Genomic DNA, 27,741 nt, shown 5'->3' on the forward strand with positions numbered 1-27,741 from the left:
CTTAATTAACTTGGCGGTTTCAATGGTCGAATTCCTCACGATCAATGCTACGGTTCCAGTGTGCCTGTTTGGTAACGTGTGTAACCATAGTATGCTGTTGGCGCCTCTGACGATCAGATCAGTGATCAGATATTTCTTCAATCAGTTTTTAAATGGTCTTTATTTCGATCGAACTGTAGCATTGATTTTACATTCACGTTATTTAACTCTCCCATTCCACACTGAAATACGGGCTTTACACCTCGGGGAATTAAGCGATGCTAATTTATTATTAACTTGTACTTAGCTTGTCGATAAGTGATTTTAAAGAATGTTCACTAGCTCAATATATGCAGCTTATTCGATCAGTTACGGAGTAAGAGACTGTTCTACGCACCCCTGAAGATATATTTACTCATTTATTTATTTATTTTTTATCTGGCTTGAATTAGTCTCTATGAAATACAAATAGGTGGGGAAAAGCTCGTTTGAAGTTACTCCAAGCGCGTATAAAATCGGGGAGTCTTTAACTTTTTACAAACATTGATTTTACATATATTATTACAATGTACTTTTTGCAGAAAAAAATCAGTACATCTAACATTACATTCTTCCAATCGGTGTTGAACAGCACCGCACTAGATTATCTCTTGACTCCTGGAAATTTTTTTGGCTACCTAGAGATGCATCGATTCAAGACTTCAGTTTCTTCCAAGCCTACTTGGATCACTAACATTTTTTTTGGAAAATTGGTCAGCCTTTTTCAAGACTATTTATCCAAAGAGTGATATTCCGAGTTAATCAGTCTTTTTCAAGACTAATAAATTAATCAGCCTTTTCCAAGGAAATTATTCTTCTAGCTAATCAGTCTTTTTAAGGCTACCACAAAATAAGTCTTACTCGAGACTATTCATACTAGCAAGCTATTTCAAGACTGATTGACCTTAGTTAATTTATATTCTTCAAAACTGTCTTTGCTCGCTACAACAACCAACATTGCCATTTAACAACATTGGCCGTCCTTCAAAATCTAATTGTAAAAGTGAATGGCAACAGACAGACTCTCCTTCCGATATTCCTATGCCGTGTAACAACATTTTCGATATTCTTCCTGAATCCGTTGCATGTCGTTTTGGGAAGAAACAACAATCTATGCCTCCAGTGACGGTGATGATCTTCGACTTCATAGCATTCCGTACTGAGCTTTCTACTGGTCTCCCGGAAGTAAACATCTCATTTCGAATTGCTCGTTCGCTTAGACAACATCAAATCAATTCAACAACTTAAGATTTACAAAATATACCTAAAATTCAACAGCTACAATTTACTGCTACACCTAAGTCTACAATAAATATAAACAACTATTTACAGCTAAACCTGCACATCATCTTCTTTATCTGGTGGCAGTTACGATAGCGTGACAGGCAGACAATTACCTACAACTAATCCTTCAATGCGATACGCTATTTTTAACGATATTGGTTTAGGTAAAATAACCGAAAATAAAATGATTTAATACACATGATCAACCTTTTCAAATAATCATCCAAATGAATTCGTCTTTTCCCCTTTTTTCGAGAGCTTGCACGGGCAAAATTCCGATTCCAGAAATGAGCAAAACGAATCATGATTTGGGGAAAATAATATGTTTTCATGTTATGATAATACACCATGATTAAAACTTTTAGGATCATGATCTATTTGAACTGATTTCGCTGAAATTTAAACGAAACGCACTCGACGTTGGTGGGTATAACTTCAGGCGTGTTTCTGCTACGATGGTAATTTTTGCAACATAAATTCAGGTGTTATGTGTGATTTTTGCAACGATGTTAATTTTTGCAACATTAATTCAGTGAAAAGCTTCTTTTAATCAGTCATTAACAATTAAAATATTAATGACGACGCCTAAATAACGTGTTTACTTGCGATCATTGCTTCAGTTTTGATTTTGTGTTTCAGAATTGAAATATTTAAACGAACTGCATGGAGTCGAATTCTTGCAAAAATAATCATCTTTTTTATAATATTTTGGTAAATCAATACAGCTTTTGTTGTTATATCTGTGAAAAAAATAATCAAAGTGGTTGAAATTTTTTTTCCGATTTTCCTTAGATGGTGTTCCAAATTCACAATCGAATTTATTTTTTGGTTTACGCTAGCTCTCGGAATATTACTCTACACGCAAAGACCGAAATCAGCATTTTTGCGTAAAAATTAGTTGATTTACTGAATTTAGTTAATTATTTTTTAAGACAACTAAAAAAATCTTAATATTGCTAATTTGGATTTGTTAACTCTCATGCCCTTAAAAATGCTAAATTATTAGTTGTAATGGCTATTTTTTTAGTTAAATTTGCCAATTAAACGTGCTGTCATTTCTTAGCTAAGACACACTCCATTATCATTCAACTAATTTTTCAGTTGAATTAGCAAAATAAAATGTTATTTTCAACCAATTTAAATTGTTAAATTCAACAGAAGGTATTTTCAAATTCACTAATATTTTTGTTTATTTCAATTGATAATAACAGGTGATTTTAGCAACAATATTAGTTGATTTTGTTATTAGTTCTAACGATTACACCTAATTAAAAATGTTGAAAGTAACTAAACTCGTTATTGATTTCAACCAAAAATATTCTGAATATCTGAATAATATATAATAATATCTGAACAATATTTGAAAAATATTTGTTGATTTAGACAGCGCTCAGGGTACTAATAGTTTTGATGATTTAAAACCAACAAAATGATAAGATGATATAAACAAACTATGCAATGCTTTCATTATTTTGAGTAAAATGGAATGCGATGAATTTTATTTTCTTGTTCCAAAACTATGATAGTTTTATGCGTAAATATTGGCAATAATAATTCAAATATGTTGTGAAACAGGTGAGAACTTACATTTTCTTTTTTTTTCGATGTAAACTTTGGCAAAAAATTAGGACCAACTGCAATATTGATGGTTGGTATTCACAATTTTCAATTAATCATTCACATTTTTCAATTGATCATTAGGAACTTTGAACACCATTAGTAATCAGGATTCGATACATAGAATGTGAAAAAAATTGTTCACAATCGCTTCAATTGTCCACAAGTTCTGCATAAAAACGTTTTTCACTGAGTTTACCACCATATCATACCATACCATTATATACCGGTCATTCAGAAATTCAATAAAGTATATACTATAGCACACATACAAATATCCAAACAATTTCAGAGCAATTTCAACAGAACAATCCTGTTGTTGTTTTTTTTTCTAATTGCTTCTACTTTAACACTTCTTATGAGTTTTTAGCTAATAAACTTGTTAATTAAACCAAATCCATTTCTATTTTATTTGTGCTGTCTTTCAACTGCGATGGTGACAATTACACAGGGTAAATTTTTTTGATTTCAACTACAAAATTAGTTACCAACGAGAATTTCGTATTCAATTGAAATTGTGCTGGTTTGTGTCTAGGATTTTTGCCAACTAAACAGATTCACTGAAAACAGCAAAATAAATTCTGAATTTCAACTAATCTATTGGTTGATTTGTCAATTTTGTTGTTAAAATTAACTAATCCAGAAACAGAAATGCGAATTAGGCGCAGAGCTAATTTCGGGCGTTCCGTGTAGCAACATAAAATATGTAAGAATACGAAAACAAAATGTAACATTGATGTTTGTCAAATGAAAAACGTGGCCGTGCTTAGTCTCTTATGATGTCAATTTTCAGTTCATTATCTTTATTTTTATGTTATGTTTAATTCTCTATCAGCCGGTGGGTAAAACAACACGATTATTAAATAACATGCTTCAGGATCAAGTAAACATTTTCAGTAGGTCTTGCTTTTTGCTTTACCATTACTCTATTAATCTATCACATCACTTGAGGCAGAGGGTTCAAAGTGATATCCGGGTAAAAAATTAGAGTTACGAGCTTTGAAAGAAATGCATTCTTCAAGTAACGCATTTTCGAACCATGATTAATTTTCATGGGAGAAGAGTTATTGGTCATGGTTTCATGATAAGTTAAAATGATTTTCTAATCATGACAGCAGTAACGGATTTCTTTCCGTGTGGGTGGTAATTTTAAGCGAATTTTATACCTTTTTAATCTTCTCATATAGAAAGGCTATGCAATCACTGTGAAAACCGACTTTTCAAACGAGGCCCGTGTGGGCTCGACGAACTGTGTGTGTATGTGTGTACGTATATAACAAAAATATGCACTCACTTTTCTCAAAGATACCTGAACCGATTTTCACAAATTTTGGTTCAAATTAAAAGTATCCATAGCCTGCTATTGAGTTTGATTTGGATCCGATTTCCGGTTCCGGAGTTACGGTATATTACGTACAAATTAGTGACAAAATATGCGCTCAAGCTGGTTTAAGCGATTTTCCCATAGTAGGAGACACAAACAAAAGGTCCTAAAGTTCTTGAAATATTTCTAAAATATTTGATCCAGATCCGATTTCCTGTTCCGGAACTACAACGCGTTTGGTGAAAAAAATTTAATTTCATGAATATTTGTCCACAAGCGATGGCAAAAACATGTGCAAATCCCATAAAACTGACTGATAAATGCGACTAGAACATGTTAGTTGGTAGATATATAAACTTAGTTTGGTACTACTGGTCACCTGTTTCTTGTCCCGGAGACACCGGGAGTAGTGGAGAAAAACGCCAAAAGAAGAACTAAATTCATTTCCTCTGCAATGACAAAACCGATTTTCACAAGTATTGATTTCGAATAAAGCTCTCATTGTCTTGAAAGCTACTGTTCAATTTCATCCGTATACGACTTCCGGTCCCGTAATTACAGAGCGATGAGTGTCAAAACTTTCAAACTGTCAAGTGACGATGCAAAACCAGTACGCGCCGGTACGTACTGGTACGGAAGAAAAAAAGACGGGTAAATACGAAATACGAAAAAAACTGATATGCTTTTCCACATTTCTGAAAATCTCTTTAGCGTGAACGAATTCCATACCTATTTATTACAAAAAAGGCAGTCAAACATAATAGGAATACATTTGTTTCTTACAAATCTAATTGTTGTTTTCTTGTATTTTTTATGATACTGTAAGTAAAATGATGGTGACGATCAACGTATAACATGTAGGAAAAAATTAACAATATCGCTCATATAAATCAATTAACAATACTCATGGTTTATAACCATCCATAGTTAGTGTTAATACTAGCGGACAAGACGTGTCATAAGCCAACAGCACTCAATCACTGAAAATATTCTGTACACTAAGGTCTTTTTTATGCGGTTTTTTATGCGAATTTTTTATGCGAAATTTCAGAGTTATGCGGTTTTTTTTATGCGAATTTTCAGAGTTATGCGATTTTCTATTATGCGTTTTTTTTATGCGAATTTTCAGAGTTATGCGGTTTTTTGTATGCGGTACGTAAACTCGCATAAAAAAAGACTTCAGTATATTTCTATGTGTCGTTCGATTCCGCGCCTTATTTTGACACTGAATTTCACCCTTATGCTTGTTCATACCAAACATTTGAGAAAATTTCAATTTTGAGTTAGTTATGGTTATCTCATACTACTGAAAATTTTATCATAAATTGCTGACCATATTTCTGATAATATGGAGGAAAAAATTATGTTACTGAGTTAAATATAACAAAAGATATTCCTGATTAAGTTCTACTCATTCTTATACATGGTAAATTTTGATAAAGCGCCCCATAGTAAGGAAAGTCATATTCACGACAAAATTTGTTTTACACCTCCTTGTAGGGTAATAATGACTTTCTAGTATAACTCATGTTCTATCAACTTACAATGCCTGCACACAAGTTGAATTATATTGTAAGTTCAAAGGTTTTCCCTTATACATCGTCTTGTATAGAAAAACACTCTTTTCACATTAAAATGTCTACATTTATCCGCTGTAATTCCGAAATTTAAACCCAGTTTGTAAAAACCGCTGCTTATAGCGGCGATGCAAAACGGGAGAATCTCTTTTAAATTTGACACAAACCGGTTTCAATTTGTGAGCCATGATACAATTTCCGCTGTACTGGTTTCCAGTTCCAACGAACCTCACTCATTTTTCTCAGAACCGATTTTCACAAATTTAGACTCAAATGATAGGTCTTATAAATTGCTATTGATTCTTATTCGGAATCGACTTTCAATTATCAGTATGGCAATCTATCGGTTATGCATGGATGGAAAGACCATTTTAAGTGCACATAATTATTTTCTTGTTTATATATTTCGTCTTCGACTCATCAGTGCGTTAGCAGTTTATGTTCAAATTAGAAAACAGTTATGTTCACCAGTAGACAAGCTAAAACTTCCAAATAACAACTATATGCTGACGGCCAGAATTTAGTCACAAAGTTTCGATGCTTTAATTCAAATTGCATTAATTTTACATTCAAATTGCACAAATTTCAACATAAGCTGCTAACGCATTAATGATTCGAAGACAAAACGTAAAAATCAGACGTCATTTTAATTTCTATTTTATTATTTCAATTTTAGGTAAAAACTTAAAACCAACTCTTGATATTGATGCGAATAGTGTCTTCGAAGGACAATATGTGTCCATTGATACTCGTTTTTAACAGAAAATTTTCAATACAAGCGCTTAACACTGTTACTAGCCATTTTGTTGCAATGGCATTGATTCATTCTTCCAAACCATTGACTCATTCTTTCGAACTCAATGTCAACATTCTAATCAGTTACATTCTTGATCGCATACGGAGCCAATGCCAAGAAAAACCGGAATGCGAAAAATCACCTGATAAACGTGAATGTTCGATTAGAACCAAATCAAACCTCCCGCGCTTTTTCGAAAACAAAATTCCCAATCAATCTGAGCTGCTGGTGCTGTTGCTCCTGCTGTCGGTTAATTAGCATACGATCAGACCAGTCTAGACAACAACTGTTAAGGCAATTTAATGCTACGCTAGTGGAATTTATGGTAAAATGTTTCCTCAAACTGTTCGATCGATTCGATGATGGTGTAACAAGCAGTGAACTTGACCGTGGCCGTGGCTTGCAGCGATTAGGTTGTTCCGTTCGTTTTCTGATATATCGGTGTTTATTTCTTCAACTGCCAAAATGAAAACTAATTAATATCAAACAACAGATTCATTAGTTATTTATCAAGCTTACTCAATTGGTACCTAAGCATTTAATAGAGATAAATACTAATTTTTTCTTAATATTTTTTGAAACACGGTATCCCTTAATGATCACCGCCTGTGAAGATAACAGCAAGTTGCCACTTTGTTTCGCCTTAGAAATCACACAGTTTATAATTTTTATTATTTAAAAAAGATAGATTCGCGATTCAACCCACCCAGCCAGATTTTTTTTTGAACTGAAACCATCATCAGCTTAGCTTTAATCAACGAAAAACAGTTTCAGAAAAGGTAAATGATTGAAATATCGAAAATGCGGGAAAAATAGATACTTAACTGAAAAATACAAACTCCCTGCTTGTTCATTTGAGCCACTCTTCAAAAATATCATATTTTGTTTCCTATCGTTCATCCGGTTGAGACGTTTGAGTATTTTGAATCCGTTTTTGACTTGTGCGTCTTGATTAAATGAGAATTTAGGACCACATTTCAAGACAAAGAGGTTTTCAAAACTTTAAAAAAAATTGCAGGGTGTTGAAAATCCCTAAGGATAATAAATACTTGTAACTTTTTTTTATCATATACAGTTCAAAAAAATCTTTTGATTTTCCATCTTATAAGATGCACATAAATGGAGCGCCGTATTCCACACAAATTTATATTCAAGACCATGAAAATTGTGTGATTTGAAGCAGGGGTTGATTTTTTGATTCACAGTAAATAATAATAGTCAGTATTATCTTTCCATATCACATATTTATTGTAGATATTATAATGAATTTTGAAACGAATGATTTTTGAAAAGATAAATTTTGGTTTTACTTGAAATTTAAAAAGGTCTTCCATTTCATTTTCCTTAATTTAAAACATAATCGCAATTTTAGTTTTGTTACCCATTTTTTTAATTACCGGTGTTCGACTTTTTGATTCACAATCGGAAATCTTGATTCATACCCACTTAGAAAAAAACGTTCAATGGTGGTCCTTCATTGGTCCAATACGTTGGATCATTGGTCCAATGAAAGTCCAATCAATCGTTCAACGGGAGGCCAATACGGGACCTTCGTTTGCCGATTTTGAAACAGACCGTTGAACCAAATGCCATTTTTTTCGTTCAACAAACCCGGCAGCCAGAGGTCCATTGTTGAGCCATTTTTAACATGACGAGTTGGGGCCCCGTTTGGACTAGTTTTACTGGAGAATTTCTGAAGCTTTTTCCACTTATTTTTTTATACTAACACTACATACCTGCTCACTACTTCTACTTCACGAAGAATAACAACAAATTTTCTTTCTATGTAAAGGTAACACTTAATTTTCACACTATTTTTGCAAGAGGAAAAACAACAACAAACCGCCCTCTCAGCAGGCCGTTCGATTTGGTTGGTCTTTGAGCGCTTGTTGAACGACATATTGCACGAAATATTCGTTCAATTTGCTGGAACGGTTCGTTGTTGTTTTTTCTCTTGCAAAAATAGTGTGAAAATTAAGTGTTACCTTTACATAAAAAAAATGTGTTGTTATTCTTCGTGAAGTAGAAGTATTGTGCAGGTATTAGTTTAAACAAATAAGTGGAAAACACTTCAGAAATTCTGCAGTAAAACTAGTCCAACGTGGCTCCAACTCCTCATGTTAAAAATGGCTCAACAATGGACCTCTGTCTGCCGGGTTTGTTGAACGAAAAAAATGGCATTCGGTTCAACGGTTTGTTTCAAAATTTTCACACTATTTTTGCAAGACAAAAAACAACAACAAACCGTTCCAGTAAATTGAACGAATATTTCGTGCAATATGTCGTTCAACAAGCGCTCAAAAACCAACAAAATTGAACGGCCTGCTGAGAGGGTATTTTCATGCGCAAAATGGGCTTATTTCCACCTCTGATTTGAAGATTACATGGCATGAATTCAAATGAAATAAAAAACAAAAGATCGTAGGCAACAGTGCGACTTGAACAGAGAAACATTAGACCACACAGCACACCACTTAATCGACTGAGCCACAGAAGCACAGGTCTGTTTAATAAACAATTGATACATATATACAGCGGCACTTGGTAACCGAATGCAAATTACACTCGGAGCCTGTAAAATTCTGCACGAATGGAATATTGCGTCATTTGGCAAGTTAAGTTGTTATGAATTGTATCGTTTGTAGAGTTATGTCACCTGTAATATTCATATTTTTTCCTGTGTAAGACTTGATCGTGGAATAATCTGAATTGAGTCAATGGACTTGTTCTCAATTCTCAATTGAAAGAAAAATCTCCTGTTACAAATTGCCGTTCAACCAAAATTACCATAAAAAACAATGCTTCAGTCAATGGCGAATATGAGGAACGGAGTCAAAGGTAAATGTAAAAAAATAACTAGTTCTTCAATGAGCATATCTGCTGTTCGACATTCGCAGTGTGAGTTTCGCTTCAAACAAGATTGCGTCATCTTGCTGCTAGTCGTTTGCATATGAAAAAAAAGACAACGAAAAGTGGACAACGATGAGGAACATTACACAAAACCAGTCGTTCTAATGGCTCTAAATGTTATCTAGAGAACTATCGAGATTTTTGGTTTTTTTTAAATAACTATTTATTGGAATATGAGTTAAAAAATAAATTATTAAGATTTAAATTGGGTGCTCAGCCACAAGTGATAACTTTTCAGCCCTATTATATACATGATTTGGTTATTATCATGAAGACATTATTTGCTTCCGCAATTCTGAGATTTTTGTGTAGGGAAAAATTCTAAACCTACTTGTATTGTGTAATGGGGAAAATAAACTTATCTACTAACTTACTAACTAATACAGAGAGCGAATCGATTCAATTGAAGATTGCATCGATTTTTGTTGGAATTTGCTTATATTATTATGTGAGATTACATCTAATGGTTCTATATTTGTGAGTCTGTGTAACTCATTTGTACTAAACCAGGGAGGACGCTTCAAAATCATTTTCAGAATTTTATTCTGAATCCTTTGAAGCGTTTTCTTCCTGGTGGAACAACAACTTGACCAAATTGGTACTGCATAAAGCATGGCTGGTCTGAAAATTTGTTTATAAATTAACAATTTGTTTTTTAGGCAGAGCTTAGAATTTCTGTTTATAAGAGGATATAAACATTTAATATATTTATTACACTTTGCCTGAATTCCTTCAATGTGATCCTTGAAAGTGAGTTTTTTGACTTTTAAGATTGCTTCTATGCAAATCGAAGGTAAAAATCATCAGATTATTGCAAATCTAGAATAATTTGTTTAGCTTTGTGCACTCTCCGCTGTGCGAAATTCGCACCAAACGAGTGCAAATAAAGAGCATTCGACTACATCGCATTCGAGAAAAATGTTCCAAACAGTGTTTAGTATCGTAGAGAATTCCCTTCTAAATGCCAGAAATGAGCCCCGTACAGCATTTTGATAGTTTCGTTCACTCAAATATTAAGATGTATTTAATATTGAAACATATGAACGATTGTACGACTTGTGTTACGATCATCTAGGCTCAAACTAACAAATGATTAGGAATGGCGCCCTACTTTCTAGAATACAAACTAAATCATCCGTAGCCAAATAGTTTTTTCCAGGCTCCACTAATGGCCCTTTTCAGAACGCCAAAAGTAACGTTAAGAATTTATTTAGAAAACTCTCTTAAGTCACCGCCGCCGCTATTCCACAAAACAACCTTTAAGGTATATTTAATGAAAAAAGTTAAAAGTTAAAGTTTCAGAGTGGAAAGATTAATACTTTCGGAGCAGTGAATTTTTCAATCACGACTCGCACGCGCGGAGCGTACCGCAGCGCAACTCGCTCGAATACGGGCTAAACTTGCCGATACACGTCACGCCACTGATCCAACCTTAACTTGGAAAGTTGAAAAAATGAAAATGAATCCAAAAATTGAATATCGTTGCTGCAATCCGTTTAACTTTAAGACTTATGTTAGCAAAAATCAAAAACATTCGTTGCGTCTGGTTTCGTCTTCCCTTCTTGATTTTTTGCAAACAAATGATGTTTTTTGAGCACCGTATAGGCAGAAAGCGAGTAAAACTGGAGCAAAGGGTTTACGTGGGTGTTAAAATAGTGATGACATACAGTTTTGGAAAAGGTGCGAAATGGTGCAATTTCCACTATTCAGTTGTGAGGGAAAATTCTGTTGATGCAATGGTGATCACAGACTCTGAATCCTCTGAGACTGATGACAATGATGACAATGGGTCTTTATTCAGCGACTATAAAGAAGTAAGGTAGCACTGCATCAGCAACGCTAGGTACGGCGGTCCCGAACGTAAAGAACGACTGGTTCGACGACGAATATGAACAGTTAGTGGTCGAGAAGAATGCAGCTTGGGCGAGCAAGCTGCAACACCGGACAAGAGCAAACGAGGAGCGATACAGACAGGGGCGAAACAGACTAAACTAGGTATCCCGTAGAAAAAAGCGCCAACAGGAAGACCGAGATCGCGAAGCGATGGAACAGCTGTTCCGTGCAAATGACACAAGGAAGTTCTACGAGAAGGTGAACCGTTCGCGCAGAGGCCATGTGCCACAGGCCGATATGTGCAAGGACACCAACGGGGATCATCTCACGAACGACTGTGAGGTGATCGAGAGGTGACGGCAGTATTTCGACGAGCTTCCAATGGCGATGTGGCGGAATACGAAAGTGGCGGCGCGGTAACGAACTTGGGAACGCGTGCGGATGACGATAAGCAAGGCCAAATCTCCAAATATCAAGGGGAACGTGCCATTTGAGCCAATTTGTTCTGATTCCTGAAGTTACGCCAATCTCCCGGTTATGTCTGTGACATTACCTACTCCTATTGATCTTATTGATGAATTTCCGCGGATAAACCATAAAATTTATTTTGAACCATTTGTGAGAGAAGACGTGATAATACTGTTTGTAATAGAAACTAAATTCAATAAAAATACCTGTTTTGTAAAAACGGAAAGTCTACGAGGGGGAAGAGGGGAGAAGGGTTCAAAAGCATAAAACTATTCTCTACGTAGTTTATGAACGGTCCCTTGGACTACATCACGCAAACCCATTCACACTCTCTCATTTTGCTACTATCAGAAAGCTACAGGACTTATTCGTATCCAGCCAACAGTTGCATTCAATTTCATGTTAATCCATATCAAAGTTATCAGTTTCCCCGGACTTACCTCTTTTTCCGCTGAAACGTTCGATTAAGCGTAGTGACTTTCCGCGATCGTACAACCGGCGAACTGCTGATTGTTGTGACTTCATTTTCACTCGGGGTAACCTTTTCATTCACGACCGCCGTCACTATTTCGACGGTAGGCACGGGCCGTTCGGGTTTCTTCACCGGGGTGGGAATATTTTCCACGTCCAATGTTACACATTCGGATATTTTACACTCCTGAGCAACACTATGATTGAAACTTTTGATGGAATAACTGCCCGAACTGCGTAGCTTGCTCCGGAAAAGATCTCCGATCTTACGTAGGGGAAACTTACTGGACAACGTTAAACTCTCCGCGATAGAGCTTTCCGGTGGCTTGAAGTCTTCGTCAACGGCTGCATTACTTTTTCCTTTGTTTTCCGCCTTCAAAGTGGATGTCCGCCTGTCGGTCCATCCTGACATTATTAGTTAGGTTGGCGGACCCGCGCAACTTCAGCCAGAGTTACGTGGATTGGGATTATAGGATCGGTGAAGTTAATTCGATGATTTCTCATCGAAGGCAGGGTCATCTCGTTTTATATAGAAACCCGGCTCTAATGAGGCTCAATGTCAACAGCGACTTCGTTCATTCGATTTGTATCACTGAAATGAAAAACAGAAAACAGTCATTAATGATGGCCGTAAGACACGAAAAGTTGACCAATTGAGACTTGCATTCTTAAACTAGTCCCGCCGAACGAGATTATCCATATAAATAATTCTACTCGACTGCTATCAAGTTCAGTCACCTTTCGAAGCAGCCTATGTGCGAGAAAATTACTCGCATGAAACTGGTTCGAACTTGCACCCGCAAATGTTAGTAGGGTACGAAACCGAAATGATACAGTAATCATAAAATGTAGGCTAAACAAGCACTCCGCCAAAGACCAGCGTGAAGTCAGCGTAGATGGCGCAAGAACTTCCAAGGTCTTGCGAGATGACGATGGGAGAGAAAAAGTAGTCCAGGCGCCGCCGCGTGTTTCTTTTTTTATCTTTTACCCCACCATTCGATTAGCAAGCCATCCATTGTGTGTCGGGCTGACAGACAGTGAGCAATAATTTGCCTCCGGCCTTAACTTTAACACTCCAAATCACTGTTAAAATCGACTAAAAGCAGCACTATTACCACCACTTAGCACCCCACGTCCCGGTCCGACAAAGCAGCGGCCGTAGCTCAAAGGCGTAAAGATTTCCCGTGCCCACTGTGGCTGGGTCATCAATCAAAGATGGGTGAACAGCAGTAGGCCGATCGGATTTGGTTCAAAATACATGTCTATGACCAACTTATCTTGCTTTAGGTTAGGAAGTGGCAGAGACACTATCAGAGAGTTGTTGAGCAAACTTAGGAGTTTTCAGAGCCAGTCCAATATCTGCGCTTTGCTGCACTTTACTTCAAACACACACTCACAGATAATTAATGACTGTGGGAAACAAATACTTCAATGGCCAAAGTAGATCTTGCCAAATATCAAATTTCATACCAGTTTTAAAGATGCGATAAAATCGCTGAGCTTATTCATCCAAAATGAGCACTGAATGCACTCTCCAAGTGACTAATGCTCCATCACCGATAGTTTAGATAATCCGTCAAATTAAAAAAAATACCTTTAATCCACCTAGTGGTGTAATGATGCCTTTCTCATATTACTTATAGTTTCAAAAATATCACTAGAAGATTCAGTCAAGAATTTTTTTTTCAAACTTGAATAAAATTACAAACTTTCTTTAGGTATAAACTATCACTACCTTTTCAATCAGTTAGGTCGAGTTAATAAGAATGCATCGTCCCACTAAATGACGGTTTGAAATTTTAAACAAAATTTACTCTATAGAATAACAGAGGTATTTTGGTCCACTTTCGGCTTGATTTTATTTTGGCCCACTTTGTAGAAATATCCACCAAATGATGTAATATCTTTGAAAAACCCTTCCGCAATAGGTAATTTAATATGATTAGCTTCAAATTGATGCAACATGGGTTATTTAACATCGATTAAATCCATAAAGTTTGTTAGGTGAACCAAAATACCTGTTACCCTAGTTCCGGAACCGGAATTCGGACCCGGATGTAATTCAACAGCAACCTATGAGTTACATTATTTGACACACACTCATACAAATACATACATACATACATATATACATACATACATACATATATACATACATACATACATACATACACGAACACAGTCATTTTTCTTCTGAAAATGTAGATTTAAATGTGGTAACCCTGCACGCTTTTGGAAAATGAACCAAACACGCTGGTAACGGAGCAAAAGCGATGGTTTTTTCTTCTGTATCGGTTTTGCATCGTCATTTTGTATGACGATTTGAAAGTTTTGTCACTCATCGCTATTTCTGAACCGGAAGTCGGATCTGGATAAAATTTCACAGTTTCTTTAAACACAATAAGAGTTTTAATTTGAATCATAAATTGTGGAAATCGGTTCAACCGTTGCTGAAAAATCGAAATGAGTTCCGTTTTTGAAGCTTTTCTTCACTATTATCGGTGATTTCGGAACCGGGAAGCGGTGACTAGTAGTCCCAAAATAAGTTTATATCTCCACTAACTAACAAGATCTGCCAACATCACTTGTGAAAAAATACTCATGAAATTGAATGTTTTCCACTTATCGCACTGGACCCCAACCGGAACCGGAAGTCAGGTTTGGTTCAACTTCTCAGGGACTTTTTAAAGAACTTCAAAACTATTTCTTTGCATCTTAGATTTTGAAAATTGGGTAAGAAATTTCCGAGAAAATTGATTGAGCATAGATGGGACCATAACACCTTTCGTTTCAATCTAAGCTTGTGGAAATCGGTTAAGCCATTTGTGAAAAAAGTGAATGACAATTTTTTCCATTTATACCCTGTAATTTCGGATCGGGATAAAATTCAATAGCAGGAAATGGGACCATGAGGCCTTTCATTTGAATCTGAGTTTGTGAAAATCGGTTCAGCCATATCTGTGAAAATTGAGTGACATTATTTGTCACATACACACACACACATTTTGGGATCTCGACGAACTGAGTCGGATGGTATATGACACTCGACCCTTCGGACCTTCGTTTAAAAGAGTAATATTTCGAAAGTTTTAGACCCATACCCACCCCCTAGAAAAATAAATTCTTTCCTTCGATTTCATAGACAATAAACTTTGAACGCCTTTTTCTCGAAACCGCATTTGAAAAGTTCATGTCCATTGTCATTTAAAAGTACTTCACCAATTATTTTCAAATTCTGCACACACTTTCTACATATAAAATACCCGAAACTAACGTTTTCCTTTTCATTTTTTGTTACTTTGGGGAGCTACAAAAAGATGTTTTTTTCGTAAAAAATCGCTGTTTTGACTTCAAACAACCACCAACAATTCAAAAAATTAAAAAGAAATCAGAAAAAAAACGTAGGAGTCTAGAGAAACATCTACTACAACTATGTTGCTTTGATTATTTCAAAGTGCAAACTGTTTGGTACAAAATTACCAATTTTTCGGTACATGTATTTTAGACAACCGAATTTCGGGAATAAATTATGCGGGATACTTCAATTTTTATAAGAATAGCGGACAATTCGGTTATTTGTACCAAAGTGATGTTTTTTTCCGCAAAAACCATTACGCAACTGAAAATCCAAAAATAAATGTGTATATTTGAGGACGCTTGAAAAAAATCATGATTTGAGGTGTCCACTGTATCTCAGCGCAGACTAATCAGAAGTGAACAAATCAAAAAAGCATAGTTACAGTAGAAGTTTTTCTAGACTTCAACGTTTCCGGTTGATTTTTTTTAGTGTTTGGAAATTTTGGTGGTTGTTCAAGGTAAAACCTATGGAATTTCACATAAAAATCCGCCATTTTGAAGCTGTAAAACCTCTCCAAAGTAGCAAACAATGAAAAGGAAAACGTTGGGGTCTGGCTTTTTATATGTAGAATTATTGAATGACGATGCTTTCGTAAAAAACGCGTTTAAAATCATATTTTTTATTTGGGATTGATTCTATACGTTCCTTGTGAGTGATTGAGAATGGGGGCCAAACAGTGCTACAATATTCAAGTATCGACCTTACGTGGGCAATATATAAAATTTCAATCGTGTAAGGATCGCGAAAATTATTGCTGAAGCGTTTTTTAAATGCAAGCATGTTATTAGCTCTGCTGATTATTGCATTATAGTGATCGATGGAAGTCAAATATTTATCTAAAATAACTACCAGATCTCTAATTCTGATACTGATTTCTACTGTTTGATTGTCTAATAAGAGAGGGCCTAGATGAGAACCTTGTGGAACTCCTGAGGTGACTAGAATATGGTTGGATGTCCTTCCTTTAAATCGAAACACTTGCTGACGATCAGTCAGATACGAGTGTTCAGTGCCAGTTCCTATTTTTGTAGTTTGAATCAAGGATGGCTTTTATCGTATCAAAGAACGTTCACTGGCAACTCTTCACACGATTGAATCAGTGCCATCAAAGAGAGTTGGAAATCATCGCAACAACAAAAACCCGGCATGGCTCATTTAACATAGAATCGACATCAGTGCGAGAGCGAATTTCTCTCGATGACATTTCTGATAATCAAAGGTTAGCACGCTGCTGTGGAGATCTTCTCTGAAGCAACAAGCGATCGCGATTCTCGTTTCGCGATCCGATTCTATACAGGCAGTTGATAATTGCGATAGAATCATTTTACTATTGCCGCTTATTCTAACTATGTGCATATAACCTTTGTATAAGTTGTGTCTATGAAAATGTCTGTGAATGCTCCACACAAGGGTTTTGAAATATTGCAACCTAGTATGAGAATCATCAAGTTGAATCATCGACTCGATTTTCTGCGATAATTTTCAACTTGCGATTCTCTCTTGGGAAATTCCACACAGCAACGATCATTATCAGACTGTAATTTTTTTAAGGGCCGTGAAATACTCAGAGTATGAAGTGGATCGAAGGAATGTAGAAAAATTCTCCCGCGGTTTATGCTTTGAGAGACTCAAGTTCTTGTAGCATCTTCTACCGGATTGTAAATGTTGTATACAATATAGATAGCAATATAGCAGCTTCTGATTTTTTTCCACTTTTGAAAATCGATATCAAATAGGGAAAATACCGGTCATGAGTGATTTATTGAAAAGCCAAAACCAGGGTGTGGCTAGTTCCAACGATAATTTTTCCATGAATACGGGAGGTCCGGGACCTTTAGAGACATCTAATGTAATGTAGCTTGCATAACATCTTGGACATAAATGTGATGAATATAAATGTTACAAACATATTCAGGGAGGACATTAAAATATTCACGGTCTTGATCCTCTCCGGAAAACGTAGTATAGGTTTCTTGGAAGTAATTGGCAAATAGTGTACAAAAATCCTCCGAATTGTCAGCAGCCTTACCCTTGAAAAACATTTTTGAGGAAAAATGATTAGATTTCCGTTAGATTAGATCTTGAAGATTTGGCAACAAAAATTCACTGATCATGGTTCTGTATCGATTTCCATTCGCGATAATGCGTCTTTCTTCCTCATTTTTGAAGAAATAAAGGCCCATGATTCCACCAGCCCATAGACCGCACCAAACACTACATTTATCGGAATGTATCGGTAATTCTTGAACGGCGAGTGGATTATCTTTGCTCCAAATATGGCAATTTTGCTTGTTGACGTATCCATTCAACCAAAAATACGCCTCACCACTGAAAGGAATTTTGCACTATACACAGTTTTAATTGAACACTGATTTTGAAAATTAATTTTCACCATTTGGAAGCGTTGTTCTAGAGTTAACCTATTCATGATGATTTGCCAAACAATAATGATGCCCTTGGTAAGTTCTTATGAATTTTCGCAGATAAATTCGCAAGAAAAATTATGATCTGACAAGATATTGGCAGCAACGGACAAAAACCCACAGGTTTTCGTTACAAACAGGATTTTGGGTTTCCAAATGTGTAAACTGAAGTGTCTGAAAAATCATATTTCGTACATTAAAGCTTACGATGAACATGTGAAGTTATGGCCTGAGTTGGCAAGCTGTGGATCTCAACTTCCCTCAATTTCACCAAATTCAGAAATATTGGGCAGTTGTCAAACAGATATTGAAGAAATTTAGAAAGGTAACTCAGGATGCGTTATAGATGAAAAGATGTGGAACCAAATTGTGACTCAGGTTAGCCAACAGAAACAGCTTTCGTTATTTTTTTAATGTGCAAAGAATAACTTTCATTTTTAAATTCTTATTTAATCAGTATGCCGGGTCACAAGCAGTAACAAGTTTATAACAGAAAGTAATTTTCGTTGCAAATTCTGATTCAAGTCTGGTCTCGTTAGCCTTTAAAAAATAGTTAGTTTAGATATAATTAAGTTATGACATGCCAATCGGGTGGCAGAACGATCCAAAGATAGATATAGATTGATAGGGAATAGGCAACCAAATCGTTTATACATTCCAATCAAATCAATGAAAATGGAATATTATTTAATTACATTCAAGACGAATGTTGAATACTTTTTGCCTTTCTCATATAGAAAGGTTATGCAATCACTGTGAAAACCGACTTTTGAACCGAGGCCCGGAGGGCCGAGTGTCATATACCATTCAACTCAGTTCGTCTAGTACGCAAAATGTCTGTGTGTGTATGTGCGTGTGTGTATGTAACGTTTTTATGCACTAACTTTTCTCGGAGATGGCTGAACCGATTTTCACAAACTTAGATGGTGCCATACAAAATTGCTTAATATTATTTGGATCCGACTTCCGGTTCCGGAATTATGGGGTAAAATGTGCAAAAAAATGTGAAAATAAGTGCACTAACTTTTCTCAGAGATGGCTGAATCGGTTTTCACAAAGTTAGATTCAAATGAAAGGTCTTAAGGTCCCATAAAAAATTCCTGAATATTATTTGGATCCGACTTCCGGTTCGGGAGTTATGGGGTAAAATGTGCAAAAAAAGAAAATATCTGTTCTAACTTTTCTCATAGATGGCGATTTTCACAAACTTAGGTTCAAATGAAAGGTCCTGTGGTCCCATGCGTTATTCCTGAATTTCATGCGGATCCGACTTCCGGATCCGGAAATATAGGGTAAAGTGTGTTAAAAATACTGAAAATGGGGAAAAACCTTAAGAAAAATTCTAAATCGACCTCAAATCTTTTCCAATTTGATGGTTTTTATCAGTAGACGGTCAAACAAACCGATTTTGGTAATTCTTTTAAGAATCGAAGAAAATTTTTTTTTTGCCTTTCTCATATAGAAAGGTTATGCAATCACTGTGAAAACCGACTTTTGAACCGAGGCCCGGAGGGCCGAGTGTCATATACCATTCGACTCAGTTCGTCGAATACGCAAAATGTCTGTGTGTGTATGCGTGTGTGTGTGTGTGTGTGTGTGTGTGTGTTTTTTTTTTTTTTTTTACAAGGTGAAATACCTACTTATGTACTTTCCCAGTTCACGCGCTCAGTAGTTGTCAAGCTACCGCTATTGTGAACCAGCGAGTGGGACTGGCTGAACCTTACCCACTAAAACACCTTGGACATCTTGCCTTGATCCCCCCGGAACTAAGCTAAGCTCAATACTTCGGGGGAGGCTGTGCTCATGCACTTCTTCATTTGGAAGAAAATGAGCTCCTGAGTTTCTATCTTTATCCCTCTCGATCCACCTTTGGCGCCTCGACAACCCAATGCCGCTACGTCGCACCGCACTACTCAACTGATCCCCGACGATGGATCTAGCCTACACCGACTGAGAGTTTCCCCTTTTACGCCACGCGGGACACCCGAAGGAGTGCCGAGGTCTGCTCTGCGATTCCGGTTGGAGCATGGCGTCCGGTTCGCTGATGCCCCGACGACTCGAATCGGTGTTGTGGCGTCTGCTCAACTAGTCCCCGGTGATGGATCTAGCCTACACCGACAGAGAGTTCCCCGACGATGGAAGTTCTCCCGAAACCGACGTTTTCGATACCCGTCCACGGCCCGACCGTAAGGATGCCTGGGTCGATCCAATGATGCCGGTTGGAGGATGGCTTCCGGTTCACTGGTGCCCCGACTATCTTAACGGTGCTACGCCACGATCTACTCGTCTAACCCCCGAAGAAAGATCTAGACTACACCGACGGAGAGTTCCCCGGCGAAAGAGGCTCTCCCGACACCGAGTCCCCTGTTGCACCACTCGGGACACACGAGAGAGTGCCGAGGTCGGTCCGGCGATTCCAGTTGGAGCTTAGCTTCTGGTTGGCTGGCGCCCCGACGACACAAGTCGGTGTTGTGGTGGCTACTCGACTAGTCCCCGCCGAAGGATCTAGCCTACCGCGACAGAGAGTTCCCCGACGCTGGGAGTTCTCTCGAAACCGACGTTTTCGATACTTGTATCCTTACGATGCTATGACGTGGTCTACTCATCTTGTCCCCGACGACGGATCAAGACTACACCGACGAAGGAAGTTCTCTCGATCCGACGCTTACTCGCTGATCCCTTCTCCATATTCGCTGCAACTCCGAGAGTATCTGTGTTACCACTTTGTTTACTGCATTCCAAGTGCCTTCTTCACGACACATTTCCTCAGATATATTATCCACCCTTAGAGCAGGCATTTCTCTACGTACTTCCGCAAACCGGGGACAATCGAATATCACATGTTCTGGTGTTTCTTCAACATACTCACACTCCGGACAAAATGGAGACGCGGCGTGACCACACCGATGCAGATACTTCCGGAAACAACCATGGCCAGATAGAAACTGCGTTAGGTAGAAGTTTACCTCTCCGTGTTGTCTATTCATCCACGGCGACAGATGTGGAATGAGCCGGTGAGTCCATCTACCTTTCTCCGTACTGTCCCACTCCTGCTGCCACTTCGCCATCGAATCGATTCGAACCATCGTTCGCACGTTTCTGGTGGTTCTACGCTGATAACACTCGATATCCTCCGCCAGGGTAATGCAGATTGGGATCATTCCAGCGATAACGCTTGCTGCTTCCGACGATATTGTCCTGTAGGCGCTCGTGACTCGTATGACCATAAGCCGGAATGCTCTGTTGAGCTTTTCACGGTTCCTCTTCGTTTTCAATGCTGTTCCCCAGGCAGGAGCACCATACCGTAGTATTGACGAAGATACACTGGCTAACAGACGTCTTGTGCTGCTTTTCGGGCCACCGACATTTGGCATGATCCTCGTTATTGCATTTATCGCCTTCGCGGACTTCTCGCAGGCATAGTCGACATGGCAGTTAAAGTTCAACCGGTTGTCGATCATCACTCCGAGAAGTTTCAGAGCTCGCTTAGTTGAAATCGCATGTCCCCCTACATCTATCTCGATACGCTGGATCGACTTGCAGTTGCTCACCAACAACACTTCCGTTTTGTGGTGAGCTATTTGTAACTTGACTCCGTTCATCCAGCCCTCAATCGTGCTTATCGTCTCTGTCACCGAGGCCTCTACTTTTTCCAGAGACTCGCCCATCACCGTTAACGATATGTCGTCCGCGAAGCCCACGATTTTCACTTTCCTGGGAAGTTTCTGTGTCAAGACCCCATTGTACATAGCGTTCCAGAGAGTCGGACCGAGAATGGATCCCTGAGGGACGCCCGCCGTCACTCGCACTGACCTCTGTCCTTCGTTCGTATCGTACACCAGGATTCTATTGTGGAAATAGCTCTTTAGGATTCGGCAAACATAATCTGGGACCCGCATTCGGTGTAGTGCTGTGGCGATGGCCTCCCAGCTGGCACTGTTGAAAGCATTCTTCACGTCCACTGTAACCACGGCGCAGTATCGGTCACCTCTTCGCTTCTGTTTGGACGCCTTCTCAGCGCTCTCAAGCACTGTCCGGATTGCATCAATCGTCGACACTCCTTGACGGAAACCGAACTGCATGTTCGACAATCCTCGTTCGCCTTCTGTGCATTTCATCAACCTGTTGAGAATAATTCTTTCCAGGAGTTTCCCAAGTGTGTCCAGCAGGCAAATAGGCCTATACGAGGCAGGATTACCCGGTGGTTTACCTGGCTTCGGCAGCAACACCAGCTTCTGGATCTTCCACATGTCTGGGAAGTTGCCTTCGTTCAACACAGTTCGGAACATGTCTGGATACGCCAGAACCGCGGTTTTCAACGCCACGTTTGGTATCCCATCCGGGCCTGGAGCTTTCTTGGCTTTCAGTCGTTTTGCGGCTTGTGTAAGCTCTTCATTAGAAATTTGCCGATCAACAGAGTCGGCTTCTTCTTCGCCATACGGTGTTGGTGGCCAAGTAGTCGGGTCGTGCTTCGGGAAGAGACACTCCACGATCTCTTTCAACTTGTTCGGGCACATCTCAGCTACGGTGGACGGACCCTTAATTTTCGCCACCACAACTCGATATGCGTCCCCCCAGGGATTGGCGTCTGCTTCTCGACACAGTCTCTTGTAGCAATTTGATTTGCTACGCTTAATCTCCCGTTTGAAAGCGGACCTGGCTTCCCGAAAAGCCGACTTGCGTTCCTCTATTTCTGTTTCTGTCCTTGCTCTCTGGGCCCGCCTCCTGGCTCTGAGGCAAGCAGCTCGTAACGTACTGAGCGTCTCGTTCCACCAGTAAGCTGGGCGGCGGCTATTCGTTGGCTCCGATTTTCGCAGCATTGTGGTGTCGCAAGCCATCATCATTCTTCTTTTCAGTTCGGTCGCATCGATATTATCGACGCCGCCGTCCGGTCGAAGTGCCTCAATAAAGAGGTCCTTGTTAAAGGTTTTCGTCTTCCACTTTCGCCCATCGGTAATGCTTCTCCGTGTCGCCACTGGGATTCGTTGGCCGATGCGATAGTGTATCGCTTGGTGATCGCTATGAGTGTATTCCTCGCTCACTTTCCAATTCATGTTTGCTGCCAGATTAGGACTGCAGAACGTGACGTCGATGATCGACTCTCTACCGTCTTTCCGAAATGTACTAACGGAGCCTTCATTACACAATCGTACTTCTAACTTTGCTAAAGCTTCCTGCAGGATGTATCCTCTTGCATTGGTTACTCTGCTGCCCCATTCCACCGCCCAGGCATTGAAGTCTCCTCCTATGACTACTGGTTTTCGTCCGATTAGCTTATTGGTCAATTGTTCCAGCACCTGGCTAAACTGCTCCACTGTCCACCTCGGAGGGGTATAGCAACTGCATACAAAGACGCCGTTAATCTTAGCAATCACGAAGCCTTCACTTGCGCTCTCGACCACTTCCTGTATAGGGAATCTTCCCATGACGTGTATCGCGGCCATTCCTGTTCTATCTGACACCCAGTTGCCGTTATCAGGGGGAACTTGATACGGCTCTGAGATTATCGCAACATCGCACTTCGTTTCTGTCATTAACTGCCATAACAGTTGCTGTGCGGTATCACAATGATTCAGATTTATCTGAGTTATCTCCATTACTGTTGGCCCGCAGTCGCCCTCTTGTAGACAGGGCACTTGAAGCTACCAGTCTGATGATCATCTCCCTCCTCCGAAGTGCAAAGCATACACTTCGGTTTTTGCGTGCAGTCTCTCGCAACATGACCCATCCCTCCACATTTCCAGCACATTTTGGATCTGTCGGGGCCTTTACAAGCTCCTGCTCGATGTCCAAAGTCCAAGCACTTGAAGCATCTTTCCGCTCTCTTTTCCACTCGCGGTACAGCTCTCAGTAAACACCGCGACCATCCGATCGTTATTTTACCTACCTCCAATGCCTTGTTAGCAGCAATTGTTGGTAGACGAATCAACGCGGTCTGTGTGCCACTATATGCTTTCCTTAGACGGATCATAATTTGCACGTCGCCCAGGTTGCACTGTGTCTTAAGTGCACCGCTTAGCTCCTCTGCTGAGGTGACCTCATCTAGGTCCTTGCATATAATCATCGTTTCCGGGCATAAAGCTTTCACTTCCGCTCCTTCACCCAATGATTTACCCAAGAGCTCCTTCATGGTCGAGCTGTCGACCGTAGGGTCCTTTTTCAACTCGAAAAGCATTTCTCCTTTTTGCGTGCGCCTTGCTCTCACCACGTTCTCACCGAGATTCTTCAGCTCCGGGTCCTCTCTGACCTTCTTGAGGATTGCTGCGTACGTCATAGTCTCGTTAGCCTTGACGAGAACTGCGTCCCCTTTTGGTGTCCTTTGACGAGGCACAAACTTTTCTTTCCCCTTCTGCTCCAATTTTCTCCGCTCCTTTCGCTTTTGCTGACTCTTTTTTCTCTCTGTTTTCCGGCCACCAACAGTATTCCATCCTTCCTTTTGCTCAGCCACCTCCTCAGAGGAGTCCTCGTCTAGGCGTATAGGTCTCTTGGAACCGCCTGGTCTCTCGTCTCCTGGAGATGTTCTTGGCCTCTTTGGAGTAATGGAAACAGAGACATTATCCACCCCAGCAACTCCCTCTTTCCCTTGTTTCGTTGAGCTCACCGGAGCTGCACTGGTGCCTCCCTGCTTCAGAGAACTCGTGATAGCGGTAACTTTAGCGGATGTTAATGTAAGTTCCGCTGTGTTTGCTCGTTCTACTATCGTTTCGTACTCTTTGACGGCCGATACTACCGCCTTCCGAATTCTGTGGACCATCTCTTTAATTTCTTTGTGGATGTTGTTCCTTGCGTCCACGAAACTATGGAGCTCGTCCACTAAACTTTTCGCTTCTAGTACTCTCGGCTTCTGCATTGTTTTGTTCAACACATTCTGCTTTGGCTGGTGCATCTGTTGCTGCTGCTGTTGCGGCTGCTGCTGTGACTGCTGCTGCAACTTCTGTTGCTCCTTATCACGAGACTGGTGCCCATGTTGGTTTTGCAGGGGCGGAGATCTCGATAAACCGCCTTTGGCGAACGGATTCATCGTTCCAACTTCCTTTTGATTAGTGCTCTCTTCCATTTTCCAGGGTCCCCCCTTCGGACCGCTATCTCCACCCGAAGTAACTAGTTGCCTTCTGTGATCCCATGGTTATCTATGCAAGCAGTGAGGCCATGCTAGGGTTGACACGGCCCCTCGTGAGAACCGTGTTCAGAGCCGGATCGGCGTAAGTCGGGAATATTACATCCGAGCCTAGTACTCATCAAGTTGATGTACGGGTATCGAACGTATCCGAAGGCCTGCCACGGTTTTACCGGGACGGAGGCAGCCGTACTGTTATCCTACTCGCCATTTCAAGTCGATATCACCCTTCCTTACTGAGGGAGCAGAACAGCACGACTGTCAGCCCAAAGTCGTCATATCCTATCCATAAACCAAAAAATCCTGTCCGTTATGTTCGCCGTGACCAGTATACCATAATCAGGATTTCACTGATATTAATCCTGATGTGCCGATAGGCACTCCCGCAGGGCTTGTGTACTTTAAGCGGCACACGGTCGCTTAGGAAGGGCTTGCCTGCGGATACATGCAGCTTTTTATAGAAGTTCAACAGAGCCCACTGCCAAACTCCACCACATCCTAGACAAGCCCCACAACTCACAGTTGCTGAGGGAGGGGTCGTCAAGCCCTTGGACAAAGTCCCTGCTGCCCCAGTGTGTGTGTGTGTGTGTGTGTGTGTGTGTGTGTGTGTGTGAACCGATTTTCACAAACTTAGATTCAAATGAAAGGTCTCGTGGTCCCATACAAAATTCTTGAATGTTATTTGGATCCGACTTCCAGTTCCGGAATTATGGGGTAAAATGTGCAAAAAAATGTGAAAATACGTGCACTAACTTTTCTCGGAGATGGCTGAACCGATTTTCACAAAATTAGATTTAAATGAAAGGTCTTGTGGTCCCATAAAATATTCCTGAATATTATTTGGATCCGACTGCCGGATCCGAAAATATAGGGTAAAGTGTGTTAAAAATTTTATACCATCACTGAAAAGAGCGAAAACCCGTAAAAAGTTTTCTAAATCGACCTCAAATCTTTTCCAATTGATAGTTTCTATCAGTAGACGGTCAAACAAATCTATTTCGGTTATTCTTTTAAGAATCGAAGAAAAATAATTTTGAAGAATACCACAGTATTATACATGGTAGTATGATTGATATGAGAAGGGCATCATTACACCACTAGGTGGATTAAAACAGGTTTTATTTATAATTTACACCAAACAAGAAGACTATTTGATATTATCTGAGTAATCGGAGGGTCAGCAAAAGCTCAAAGATTATACATGTAGTATCAATATTTCCTAACTAGAATCATTGCCCTCCTCGATACACGCATAAATTTTTCAAAACTGCCAGCACATGAGTAATGGGACCTTTCCTAGTAGCTGCCCTGGCTGTGCATCAATCATCAGTGGAACCAAACGACACCCGTACCGGCAGGACAACCAGTAATGTTGCTGCAATTGTGAAACATGCACCAACTCTAAGCGCTTGTAATAATTATACCTCATTGTGTTTGGCTCACTCTGGCGACAAACCACCTGTGAAATGTAGGTTTAACCTGACTTATAACTAATGAGCCCACCGTGCACGTACCCAGCATAGGATTGCCCCTTTCTCACACGTGCAGCTTTCCCCCCTGCAATTCTCAGCTCCAGCTGGCCGATACCGTCGAACAGTAGATTTCCGGAGGCAACTGGTTTACGAACATGGTGCAATCAGCGAACAGCCAATAATAAATGGGCGAGACATTCGCTTATCTGGTGGCATACATCGCATTTATAACATTTTGCCAAATCGGGTTCAAAGAAAATCTGGTTGACAGAGTGTGCACTCGTAAATATTTGTTTCCAACGAAATAGTAAACCCGCGCTACCTGTCACAGACCGTACGGTTTCAAAACCAGATCCTACGGCTTGCGAAATCTCGGTCCGAATTCGTACCTACCACCGAAGTTAACGAATGCTGGTGCGACCCACGAATGCTTTATCGGATGAGGATCGGATAGCATGCCCAAGAGGCCTAGGTGCAATCAGGTTGCGTGTTGGGCATTGATTTTGTGAAAGGAAACTGTAGCCGCTGAACCCCCACCCCACCAGTCGATATTGACCTGAATCTAAAACCCGAAAACACAAACTTCTTTAGAAATAGTTCGCGACTCAAGACCTACACATATATGCTTTGGATGTGAATGATGGTCTGTGTGATTCTGTAGAAGAACAAGGGTGTGTTTCATTGAGTTCAGTGCTCAACAACAGAAAATTTCTGTTCGCTCTATCGTTGATTCATTACTTCCTCATAAATCGAAATCGATGCATTTTCAATTTGAACACTCCTAATAGCCCACTCATAGATCGAGCAGTAGTAGTGCAATTTAGAGAATCAACTCAAAGCAAGAATTACTACAACGGTTTCACGAATGTATCTATCATTATCTTCTCTACACGATGCGGCTTCCACAATGTACCGAAAACACGTTGTCGTAAATTAAAACTTTGGCTACTTTATGAAAAAAAAACCTCATCTCTTAGAAGGGTAATCAGCCAGATGGAACTGGGTTTTCTGGTATTGAAAGAGTTATGATGCCCCAAAACAATTATGAAAATGAGATTGAAATTATTTTGCGC

At 39.5% G+C, this 27,741-nt stretch overlaps 1 protein-coding gene across 1 annotated transcript in view; it reads right to left on the reverse strand.

Annotated features, from left to right (window-relative positions):
* The window catches only part of LOC131434612 (uncharacterized), a 249,858-nt gene that overhangs the window by 191,111 nt on the left and 31,006 nt on the right, over nt 1–27,741 (reverse strand). Inside the window, exon 2 of the mRNA XM_058601499.1 lies at nt 12,268–12,890. Within this exon, the coding sequence (XP_058457482.1) occupies nt 12,268–12,710 (443 nt within the window). The 5' untranslated portion in view covers nt 12,711–12,890. The remainder of the gene's footprint in view (nt 1–12,267; nt 12,891–27,741) is intronic.

The sequence above is a fragment of the Malaya genurostris genome, chromosome 3 (genome assembly GCF_030247185.1).
Source record: "Malaya genurostris strain Urasoe2022 chromosome 3, Malgen_1.1, whole genome shotgun sequence".
In the NCBI taxonomy this organism is placed as follows: domain Eukaryota; kingdom Metazoa; phylum Arthropoda; class Insecta; order Diptera; family Culicidae; genus Malaya; species Malaya genurostris.